Here is a 12,743-nt window from a genome sequence, read left to right on the forward strand (position 1 = left end):
TTTTCACTTTCTTCTGATTTTATCTTAAGGAAGATTATTTTCTTCTATTCCACTTCTCCAGTTGGTGTATGCACAAGGTTTCTTGCTGCCCTAGAATTCAAGAACATTTGCATTACTTGGGAACAGCATCCAGCTGCAGCTATATGCGGTAAAATAGTTGGCCGACATAACAGGTTTTTGTAAACTAAGGAGCAAATGACCCTCGTAATGAAGAGCAGTTTGCAATCTTGGTGTTTGGCCAGCCACTCTGACTCGTACAAAAGAACAGAGTATGTTGTAGGTACAGGACAGTATAAAATCAATAAGAATTTGGCGATTTGATGTAAGTCAGAGTTTCTTCTCTGATTTTGCCAGGCTTTAGATTTGTACCCTTGTACATGTAGTATGTTGTTTAGTCCCATGATACAGGGTACATGCCTGGGATCTGTTTCATCCAAAGGAGAGAACTGTGTAGATATTCAAACTTCACAGGAAAGCTGAATTCTCTTCTAGTGAAACAGATGCTTTATAAAGTACTGCTATTCAATTTGGGGTATCTTTTTGCTGCAGGTACTGTGGAAGATCAATTCCACCATCTCTCACTAGTGGTGGCAATATGATGACATTGTCCTTTGTGACAGATCACAGCATTGCAACTGAAGGCTTCTCAGCTAATTACATCTCCCTGAATGCATCCAAAGGTAATATGTCAGTCTGTTCATTATGCAAATTAAATATTTTCAGCTGTCATTGTAATTAACCACTACAAGAAACAGAGACATTTTCTATGTTGCCAGAAGACTTCCTGGTGCCTCTTCCACTCCTTATTCATTCTGCTTTATTCAAAAGCTTTTTACTCCCTAGGAAAGCGGAAAGCAATTTCTGTAAGCAGCACTGTTGCTTTCTTTAAAACATCAGTAAGAGCTGACATGGCAAAACTGCATGAATTATTTAGGAAAAGTATTTTCAGAAATTTCTTTGGCCGTTCTGAGCTGAGTATGTGTGATCTAGGAAACTTAGTGATCATGGACAACTCACTTGGATGGGAGACTCTTGGGTGCCATAAAAAATTTATTTAGTCTCTGTAAGGTTCAGTATTGATGGTAGGTAGAAAAAGGTCAATTAGAATGACACTTGATAAAGCAACAAAATAACCTGAAAGCACAAGCTATTTTTTCATTATAACAGAGTGCAACATTTCTGTCTCCACCAGAGTTCAAGACTCCTGTTAAGCATTAAATCCCTTCTTTAAGTATTTTCTAAAGGGCTAAGACTTATATCAGTGAGGTAAAGGAAGAATGAGTGCTCATCCTCTCTGTTCTCTTCTCTTTTGGACATTAGGAGGAATTTTTTTTCACAGAAAGGGTGGTGAAACATTAGAACAGACTGCCCAGGGAGGTGGTGTAGTCTGAGTCTCTGGATGTGTTCAAGAAACAACAGTTGTGTCCAGTGCTATGGAGGGTAGAGAGACAGGGTCTGTCTAACTAAACCATAGAAGAGGCAGGGTAGCACAAGGGAAAAAAATAATATAAATGAGAATATGTTTGTAGCTGGGATGTTTGTTATCCATCACTAACCAGTTTTTATGTGGTTTCCGTATGTGAGTGCAGACTACAAGGGATTTGTTAGATGAATACCAGAAATTCATAGTACTCATCTATGCAGCCGTAAAATACCAATGACTGTTCATTTTGTACTCTTAGTTTCTGTCATTTTTTAATTCCTGAATTTATTCAACCTGCTTAAAAGCAGCAAATTTGCCAATTCCTAACGGCCTACTTGGTGACATCTTGGTAAAATTGGCTCTTATTTCATCTCTGAATCACATGTATAAGTGGGACCAGTACAGATTTTGCTACTGTGGTTTTATTCACTACCAGATAGCTTATAAATCTAAAGAAAACATTTTCTCAGCTGCCTTCATTTGTATTCAAGTTATCTGGCATTGAAGCCAAAAAGCCAGTAGAAACAATTAAGATTTAATGAGAACTATTTCAAATAGGAAATTTCTATTTCTTAGAAAGTAATACACAAAAAACCAAATTCTACTTTTAAAAATCTTTCCAGGAAAACTCTGTAGTTTGAAATCTGAATTCTTACTAGTGAGAAAGACTATTATCCTTATAAAGTCTTTTCTGAGCCTTTCTTTGCAACTGCAAATTAAACCTTCTGTAAATATTGTTTCTTTTTAATGTAATATTTTTTCCTTTTAAGTCACTTCAGATTACTATTTAATGGGTGGATTGATTCCTTCCTAAATATTCTTATAGCAACTTTTCTCAGAGTCCATCGAGATCAAAGTATTCTTTACTCAACATTAATCTGTATTTCTGTCTCTGGTGTAACCATATCTGTTTCTGTGGGTCTGTTAGTCATGCCAATGCTGCCCCTTTTCACAGTTCTGCCTCCTTTCTTTGGTATTCCCCCCTCTTACCACCACCATGGTGATTAGCTTTTCTCATCTTTCATCCAAAGCCTTGCAATATGTGTCATGTGGAGTTCCAACTGGATCAATGCTGTCCCTGGAATGTTTTCAGAAAATGCCTTAAAAATCTGCTGTCTCTTCAGTCCTTTTAACAACTATACAATATGTTTATATGAAATGAGCTCAATGTAATATTTTAATCCAAACTCTATATAACACCTAGGATTTTCTTTTCCCATAATGAACACAAGTATCTTTACTACTCTTCAGCCAATCTGTACTAACTCTCAATTTATTCTCACTCTTGGAACAATCTCTAGAATAAACGCTTTTTAATTTCAACCACTACATCTTGTGTAAATATGGCAAAGTGCGAGATAGCTACTCTAACTGAGAGTTACAAACTTATAGAGAGGCTGAAACTATTACTTTTTTTTTTTTTTTTTTTTTTTTTTTTTTACAAAGGTTTGTTTCTTTTGGTCCAGTACAAGCATAGAAGTACCATAAGGTTTTCATAAATACCAGAGAGCTAAAATTCTTTTTTTTAAGAATAAAAGTGTTTTGAAACTTCTGTGGCCCGAGAGAAGCCAAACACATACGTGTATGTGGATTTTGCTGTGAGAAGCAACTCCTCTCTTCCCTGCAATCACACAGAGTTTAGTTTTCCCGCTGTGAGATGTTTAGGTCTGATCTTCATCTCATGTATATTCAGTTACACTAAGGTAGCAAATTGCTAAGCATAATAATGTCTGAGAGATATACTAAAACTAGGGTTTTTTTCTTTACATCTGCTGCTAATTTAGATTTTTTTCTGCTAAAGAAGTATGGTTCTAATAAGGTTTTTTTGTGCAAAAAGAAATCTTCATATTACTCAGTTGTGTTTTCTTAGCCAGCTAGAGCATAACCAGTATCAGAACTTGTCAAAGATGTTCTGGTTCATATTATACATTTCAATAGTCTTTTGTCTGGAGTTATTTCAGAGAGAATGAGCTATTGAAAACATGGACAAGATTGCCCTTCCCTCCCCGCCTCCCCCCCCCTGCCAAATAAATTCAGAGTTAAAAAAAGAAGGATATGTAGGAAGGATTTTTTTTTTTTAACACAAAATGAAACTAATTTTCTTCTCCATGCACCTTGGTAAACAATGGTTTTTTTAGCATGGCTCATCTGTGATATATTAAATACTTGAAAAGTAGCCTGAAAATAATAAAAGGCAAAGCTGTATTTTCCTGTCATTAAAAAAAAAAAAAAAAAAAAAAAAAAAAAGTGCCACAAGATGCAGCCATGGCCCATAAAGTACAAACAATTGTTTTAGCATTCTGCCAGCTAGTAGCTGTGAATAGGCCATGTAGCAGCAATACAGATGGAAATCCTTCAGTCAGACATGCCCACATGACACTCATTTTAAAATGCATATCGCCCACTTCAACTGTAGGTACCTTGGATTCTTAGTTCTTTGCCATCCTTCTCTCATTTTAAAGGGAAAGATCCATGTAATGCAAGGTAATATTTTGATTTGTTTCCAAGAGTCCAGGTCTCAACTACCAAATAGATGAATGTCACAAAACCCATGTAAGTGTTATGGTAGATTTTAGGGTTGTCTTCTGTCAATTTTGGCTGACCACATCACAAACAACCCATGTAAAAATACCAAAATAATCTTCGAAAGGGTTTAGTTTTTCCTGGAACTTTATTTTAGGGTCTTGAAAGATACACACCCCAGTTTTCCCATAGGAATAGTACTGGAGTCAGTGCTATTTCTTTTCCTCAGCTTCTTCACAAGTGGGAATTCATCTGTTTTACTTCTAGTCGGGATTTTGGCAGTGTGTTTGGTTGGTTTTCTGGGTTTTTTTGGTTTTTTTTAAATTTATTTCTTTAGAGATGCTTCATTTCAGTCATTCTGCTAGGAAAAGTTAACCATAACAAGATTTTTAGCAGATTGCCTTCCTGATAGACTTTTTATTCCTGGTCTTTCTCTGGCTTTGGTGAAAGATAATTTTTCTCATTATCATCCTGAAGTGTGAATATTATTTATCAGTAGGGGTAATCTGGTTTTAAATAGCTTCATTGTGGATTATATGTTAGTTACAATGACACTGGAGAACCCAAAGAGTTCAAAAAGGATGAGGAAAGAGAAAAACATCTGTGAATCCATGAACTTAAAAGTGCACCTGAAAGTGTAGTATAGATTTGTGTGTCTTCTTTCTTGGTAGCTGAGTACAAGTTGAGATCTACATTCCCATCTTCCTGACTGAACCCAGTAATTATTAAGAGTATGATACCTGGCTTTGGTCTTCAGCTGAACAAGCAATGATGAGAATGGAAAGTAATGTCTGACAAATAGGTGTGTGCAGAGATGTTCAGAGAATGGTTGAATGAGGTTGACCTAAGACAGAAAATAAAGCTGATGTCCCATATGTGTCTCGGGCACTTGCTCAGCTCACCCCAAGTCTCAGAGAAAAAGAGACTGATTGGCACCTGGCTGCTGTAACTTGGCAGTGGTTGATCAGGGTGTTAATCTGCCTACAAAAGCCAAAATATGTAAGTACAGCTCCACAGTATGTGTGTTTAGATGTAAAGCAGCAGAAGGCAAATGGAGATCCTCTTTGAACCATTGTACACAGTATTTTCAGGGAGTTTGGGTTTAACATGCTACAAAAGACTTTGTGTGCCTCCTTGGTAAAAACCAAGCCTGTTAGCATTTGCCAGAAGCAGTAACAGAAGGCCCTGAAGTGCAGATGTGCTTTCACACTGCCTGTGGAGAGGCATATATTTCATGTGATAGTTTCTTCTTTTTTTTCCTAAACATGCATGTACTTCATAAAGAGTGAATAGTTAGGGATCCCAGTTTTCCTTTGGTAAAGTGAGATTGAAAGAAAAATTCCATGTTACATACTGCACTATTGCTTGATTTTTGATTAATTAGGATTGTGGGAACTGATTGGTATATCTTTAGGGGAAAAACCATGGATATAATTTCCTACATTATGCATGATTGCTTAAGTGAGTAGTACAAAAGCTGGCATTTTTCTCTGCTATTGGCTATTACAGTGGGTTACTGCCTTTTATGGCTTTTCAGAAAAGCCAACACATTCAGTACTAAAATCAGAAGGCAGATTGAATAGCTTTCAAAACCTCATACACTGGGCAAAGCAAGATGTGTGATTGTCCTCAACAATTGCCTCTTTCTGTTTTTCATGAGCTGTAGTAAGTGTCTTCCAACTAAACTCAATTAATGCTTTTTTCCAGGCATATAATAATCACATATACTATTAGACTGCATTCTGGACTTTGGCAAAGGAGTCAAAGTACTTTTTTTCCTGCTAACTTTGCTAAGTGTTCACTGAAGGGTCTGTTATTGCCCAAGCACACCCCCAAATGTTGTTGGGGAGGTGAGCACTAAAGGGGAGTGCCAGCTCTCAGGCTGAAAGCAGAACACCATGAATTAATCCAGTTACCAGAAAAGAGCTGGCTGTCAAAACCCATGGGTTCATCTATGTTTTTCTAATTCCTCATAACAGCCAGCATATTCCATCTATACTTGGATTTATTTCACTGCAGCCAGAAGTCTAACATTTATAAGGCAGTCACTGTTCCATCTTCTGTATTCATTAACCCTTAGCTCATAAAGATTGTTAAGTGAAATATAAAGCAGTACAGAGCATCCAGTTTATAACAGCACACTTGGGATATATGTTTCTGTCTGGGCTCCTCTCAGGAAGAAAAACTTTGGTGAGGGAGGGAGCCTGGACATTACTGTGGAAATTGTTATTAAAAGGGCAGATTAAAAAAAAATTGGCTTCTGTAGTGCTTATTTTACTGTAAGGGTTCTTATCTAGTACACCAGTTTTAATATTCTGCAGGTTGAAAGCTGGTATTCTTTGTCTCAGCCTCTGAGAGAGTAAGTAATGGCAGTGTTTCAAGAGCTTTAATAATTGAGTATGCACAAGTCAGACATCTATCCCTCCAAAAGGAGGAAGAAATAAATAGTTAAAAATAAGTAACCTAATAAATATGTACAGATTTTCTTTTTAGTCTTTTAATGCTTTTTCTGTTATATAAATAAATATAAATAAATAAATAAATAAATAAATAAATAAATAAATATAAAACACATTAATTTAATGTTATTTCTATTAGGAAAACTTGAGTCACATTTCTAAGTCACATTTCTCACCCTCCAGTCAGCATTCTCAAGAAAACCTATGACTTGAGGATCTGGGGTTTGATGATAAGCCCTACATATCACAAAACACCATGGGAGCTGGCAGCACAGCCAGGGCTTTATAAGGATTTACAAAGCAGCACAAAGCTCTATGGTGACCAGGACTAACCTGTTTGTTACAGGCTTACATTAAAGCTTATCTGTGATAGAACACGTAAATTAATAAAATTCTAGATAAAGACTTTCATAGATAATGATTTTAGGTAAACTAGTGCATGAAACCTTTTTGATTTGTCAATACCGAAGCACCAGCCAATAGCAGAAAATTATTGACCTTTTTCTGTGTCCTGTTTCTCTGTTCTCCCCATGATGAATTAGGAACATGAGTCTGGGAGCTAGCTTTGGGAGTATTTATCTCACAGAAAATGTTTGCAACAGAGGCCTCCCAGGTGACATGGAATGCAAAAAAACCTACTGTTAAAATACACCATTAAAAGCAAAAGTGTTTTAGTAGTTACAATGACTAGAGAACAGACATGGAAATGAGCAGCCTTAGACATGAAGAGCCTGGAGTGTAGCTCCATCCCTTCTCCCTAAATTGTTATGCAATTGAAGAGTTAAGCATAAACATTGCTCTACTGCAACTGTGCTGTGTTAGAAAGCAGATCTCAGAGATCTGTGGCAACTAGCTTAAATGAGTGTAGTTGAACATAATATTTTCCTTGCTCTCAGTTCTAATTTAGACTAATTTATAATTAGTTTAAATCTGTCTATTTGGTAGGAAGAATTTAATTTCTTATATTTGCAACCTGTAGGATCTGCAATGGGGAAGTGTAGGACCAGAATGAGTCCCCAGTGTCCTCAAATCCAGTCCACAATTTTATGCCACTCCCCCTGTCCCTTTTTTTTTAGCTAAAATCTACTTAATGTGGACCTCTCCTTAAATTAATCAAACTATATCTTAAGAACCAGTGGACTGGTTCTTCCTTTTCTGCATCTGTAATGCTCATTGGATCATTGCTCTAGAAACTTATTTCCTAATAGAAATTTTCTCCTAATTTCTATGTATCTGTACTCATGGAAATTTTTTTAACTTTAGAACTTGTCTTGAATGTGTTCTATTTTCTCCTTTCTTATTGCTTCTTGATGTTTATCTGCACTTGCTAAGCTGAACAAGATCTTCTAGTGTCTCTTGCCTACCAATCTACTAATTTTCTGATATCTCCACAACCTCTGTCTTACTTGTTTTAATTTTATTTTCAGAACATCAGTGACCATGGTTACCCACATTTTTCCAGGTGGCATGTCACCATTGCCTTGTGCAGTGGCATCGGGATTTCCTGTTTTGCCTGAAAACACCTGGCACAGTTTACATTTCTTCTTGCCCTTTTTGCAGCCATATCACCAACTTTACTCATTGATTGTTATCAACTAATATACAACAATGCTTCTAGTTTCATACTATTTTATAGCAAATATTTTTATTCTCAGTCCTTATGTCTGTCCTTTGAAAAGAGCTTTTTTTAAATTATTGCTTAGGTTTTACCTCAGCATTAGTCCACACTATTTTCTCCTTCCCAGCTCATACATTGCTCACAAAAAAAAAAAAAAAAAAAAAAAAAAAAAAAAAAAAAAAAAAAATTTAGTTCACTTAAATATAAGACCTTGAGTAAAACTTTAGGGTCCTCAAATTCTAAGGATTATACTACTTTCTGACTTATTATCACTTATGGCCCAGAAAATGGGAAAAGAAATTTAAATATAAAATGCCCTCCAGCAGGTTTGGCCATGACGAATGCTTGAAAACAATGCAGCTTCTCATCATAGCTAGAAACTATATTTAGTCTCCATTATCACTGCTTTTCAGAAATTCAGAAATCCTACCTTTCATGTTCAGCAAGACATCCCTTTCAGTTTCCTTTCTCTGCTTACTTGGGCTTTTGGACAAAGCTATCTAGGCAGCTGTAACTGCTTTTATGTTGCCTATTTATTACAGACAAAATGTTGTGGTAAAAGTTGAACAAATCAATTGGAGTGTAAGAAATCCTATGAAACAGCTGGATTCTGGTTTTAGTTTATACTGTTGATATTCAGCAGTAAGATGTGTCCAGGAAGAGTTATAATGCACAGGAACACAGGATGTTTGCTCCTCTGCCTGTTGAAAATAGAAATTTCCTGTTAATTTAGCAGACATATGACAATAATTCATCTTTGTTGCTTTTCTTTTTAAAGTTTGCTCGGAGAACTACACTTCTGAAACTGGTGTGCTGACATCTCCGAACTACCCCAGTAACTACCCTGTGCGGACGGAGTGCATTTACACCATCACAGTGGGAATGAACAGACAGATCGTGCTGAGCTTCACCGACTTCACCTTGGAAGGGAACAGACGCTGCACAGAGGATTATGTAGAAATCAGGCAAGGCTAATTATTTCTCTTGTCCTTAGTACTGATTACCATTGTCCAAATCCTCTTTAGCATGTTCAGAATCTTTAGCTTTGACTATACACCTTGCTGTCAGTGTGGGAAAAGGAAAACCTTTAAAGGCTACCTTTTACTCCTCTCATCCTGCCTTGTCAGCTTTCCCACCTAATAAATTTCAGTTCTGAGAGCAGTTCAGTTCAGTGTGGACTGTGTTCCTATGCACTGAATTTGGATTGTTTTCCTTAGTGCAGAATCACAAAGTTTCATTGCCTGTTTTGTGACATATTCTCCATATTTGAAAATATGTTGCAGCAGTCAGGTGAAGTTCCAGGTGACTGGAAAAGGGGAAACATTGTACCCATTCTTAAAAAGCGTAGATAAGAGGACCCTGGCAACTATTCATGTGTATGCCTCACCTCTGTGCCTGGGAATATCACGGGACAGATACTCTTAGAAGCTCTGCTAAGGCACATGGAAGACAGGGGGGTGGCTGGGGACAGCCAGCATGACTTCACCAAGGGTATTCTTGACCAACCCAGTGGCCTTCTGTTATAGAATGACTACATCAGTGGATGAGTGAACAGCTACAGAGGTCATCTGTATGGATTTCTGTAAAGCTTTTGACACAGTCCTCCACAACATTCTTCTCAGGAAATTGGAGAGAGGCGGATTGGATGAGTGGATCATTTGGAAAATGAGGAATTGTTTAGATTGTCATGTCCAGAGGGTAGTGGTCAATGGCTTAATGTGCAGATGGAGATCTCTGACAAGTGATCCCTCAGGGGTCTGTACTGGGATTCGTGTTATTTAATATCTTCATGAATGACACAAACAGTGTGATCAAGTGCACCCTCAGCAAGTGTGCAGATGGCACCAAGCTGAGTGGTGGATCTGACACACCTGAAGGATGCCATCCAGGAGGACCTGGATAGGCTTGACCAATTGGCCCTTGTGAACCTCATGAGGCCAAGTACAAGGTCCTGCTCCTGGTTTGGACAAGCTCTCAGTATCAATACAGTCTGGGAAATGAACAGATCAAGAGCAGCCCAGTGGAGAAGAACCTGAAGGTGTTGGTGGATGAAAAATCAGAGAGGATCTGGAAATGTGCCCTTGCAGCCCAGAAAGCCAACTATATCCTGGGCTGCATCAAAATCAGTACAGCCAGCAGGTCAAGGGAAGGGATTCAGCCCCTGTGCCATGCCCTGGTGAGAGAAACCCCACCTGGAATGCTGCATCCAGCTCTGGAGCCCCCAGCATAAGGACATGGACCTCTTGGAGAAAGTTCAAAGGAGCACCATGAAGACAAAGGGCTGGAGCACTTTCATATGAAGACAGGCTGAGACAGTTTGGATTGTTGAGGTGAAACTTTTTACAGTGAGGGTAGTAAGGCACCGGAACAGGCTGCCAACAGAAGTAGCTGATGCCCCATCCCTGGAAATGTTCAAGGTCAGGCTGGATGAGGCTCTGAGCAATCTGATCTATTTGAAGATGTCCCTGTTCCTTGCAGAGCTGGGTGGCATAGATGACCCTTAAATGCCCCTTCCAACCCCAACTATTCTATATTCTATGTTTACAGTCTTTAGACAGCAGCTACTCTAGGAGGTAACAAGAGGAACATGTAAATAATCTGCTATATTTTTCTATACTGGCATCACCATTAAATTTAGGACACTAACCTAGTGATTTCTAGGAAATTTTGCAGGACAGAGACAAATAGAAGAAAAATATTTGCAGGAAGGATGCCTGCTTAAGAGTACAGCAGCTCCAAGCACATATCCTTTCTGCTGTGTGGATGGAAATGGATTTGCACTTTGGTGCAGCCATTGCTGTCCATGAGCCAGAGGGCTGAACCATATCTGAAGAATGCAGTGTGTTTTTTCAGTCTGAGCATGCTAAGAGTTTCCATTACATCACTGAGCACCATGATAAATCTCACCCTGAACGTTATACCAGATATTCTGTATGCGTTATTCCTTGGTAAACAGTATCTTATTTTTAAAACCAAGCAAAAGTCTGCTTGCTGAAGTTGCAGTATTGAGATTCTGAATTCCATCTGAATTCCATCTGGGTTTTTCAGCTGTACATACCACCTGGAGAAAGTTGTGAAAACCTGTAAAGCTTTCTCAATATTTTCTAAGTAAAGCATTTCATTATTTTTTTTCTTTTTAGAAAAACAATCTGAGATTAAATTTAATCTAGCTTTATTTTAACACTTAACACTTTAATTTGGAGTGACTCAAATGATAAACAGGGTGATTTTTTTTCACCTTTTCACCTTAGGAACTGAAAACATTTATTTATAGCATAAATCTAACTCTGTTTTCACTGTGAAGAGCTCAGCAGCATTAAACAAATTTTAAGATATGGACAGAACCCTTTAAGTGCAACTCAGCACATTGCTGCTGCCATAACTGGATTTATAGAATGTATCTTCAAACCTGACACTGTTAAATAGGGTAGCTACATAAGTCTTAGGTGAAGTGCCACTCTCATTTCTTGTCCTGAGGTGTCTTCTGATAAATTGCATTCAGTCAACTAAGAAAGTTGTTCATCTGAGCACAGCTGCAGAAGCCAAGATGCAAGTGAGAGGAGACTCTGGCACATTTATTCAACTGCCAGTAACATGAGACAGCAGCAAACAGTTTAAGTTGAGAAGAGTGGCAAAGGCTAAGTAGGAGTTTTTCCTCAAAAGCAGCTGTAAACCTGTGAATATGCAATTGCAAGTATTACTGTCCACTTAAAAAGCATCATAGCAACATCACACCCATATACAGACTATAAATTATCTGTTATTGTCCTACTGACCTGTAGGTTGTTTGTAGTATGAAAGTGCTTAAAGAAAAGGTCAGGAAGCAATTGATAAGCAGGTTGTTCACCCTCTTGTTTATTCCCATAAGGCATGTGCAGGAGACAAAACAGAACATTAGCTGGGAATCCTGATTACAATATTAAAAAATGTTACTGGCAATATTACTTAATTTAAAAACAGGAAAATAAGTGGCTGTAGAACCAATTCTGAAGACTAAGAAAATATTTCAAAACATGCATCACCTCAATGAAATGAATTTAGAAATGAATTCCCATTTGTGTGGTGGCAAATAAACGTTTTTGTTGTGTTTTTTTTTAATAAGTCAGCTCATCTAGATTTGCACCAGGCTAAACAGTGAGGAGTGAGAAAATTACTACTTCAAATTGGATTACCTTTGGCTGCCCCAATGATAGTCACCTTGTAGAATACAGAAAATATAGTCCACCTATATTACCTAGACACTTCCCAAGCTTGTTATTGTGTTGACACACTCTCAGGATGCTGAGATGAGTGACATACCCAGCACACAGGTGGTTGTGGTAGGGCTTAAGTAGCAAGCCTCAATTTTGGTAGCAGTATTTCTGTTGAAGATGAAGAGCCAGGATTAGTCTTTCCCTGGCCTGAAAGAATCGTAAGATTTTTGATTTGCTAGCATTTCTTATGGTATCTCTCTTTGACCAAAACTTTTTATTCTTTGCCATTCTAGAGATGGAGGCTATGAAACTTCTCCTTCTCTTGGAAAATACTGTGGCACAGACCTGCCTCCTGTTATAATCTCTCATAGTAACAAGCTGTGGATAAAGTTTGTAAGTGATGTATTTGGCACAAGAAAGGGATTTTCAGCAGAGTGGGATGGTACCTCAGCAGGTAAAATGACTGCATCAAGTATAGAACTATTTTACACATCTTATTTTTCATCTTTTGTTTGTATTTAATTTCT

General features: G+C 37.7%; 1 protein-coding gene across 1 annotated transcript in view; it reads left to right on the forward strand.

The window, feature by feature from the left end:
- CUBN (cubilin) overlaps window positions 1-12,743 on the forward strand; it is a 142,488-nt gene that overhangs the window by 27,309 nt on the left and 102,436 nt on the right. Inside the window, exons 22-24 of the mRNA XM_066316740.1 lie at window positions 550-680; window positions 8,802-8,988; window positions 12,510-12,670. Of these exons, the coding sequence (XP_066172837.1) occupies window positions 550-680; window positions 8,802-8,988; window positions 12,510-12,670 (479 nt within the window). The remainder of the gene's footprint in view (window positions 1-549; window positions 681-8,801; window positions 8,989-12,509; window positions 12,671-12,743) is intronic.

This window comes from Sylvia atricapilla, chromosome 1 (assembly GCF_009819655.1).
Source record: "Sylvia atricapilla isolate bSylAtr1 chromosome 1, bSylAtr1.pri, whole genome shotgun sequence".
Lineage (NCBI taxonomy): Eukaryota > Metazoa > Chordata > Aves > Passeriformes > Sylviidae > Sylvia > Sylvia atricapilla.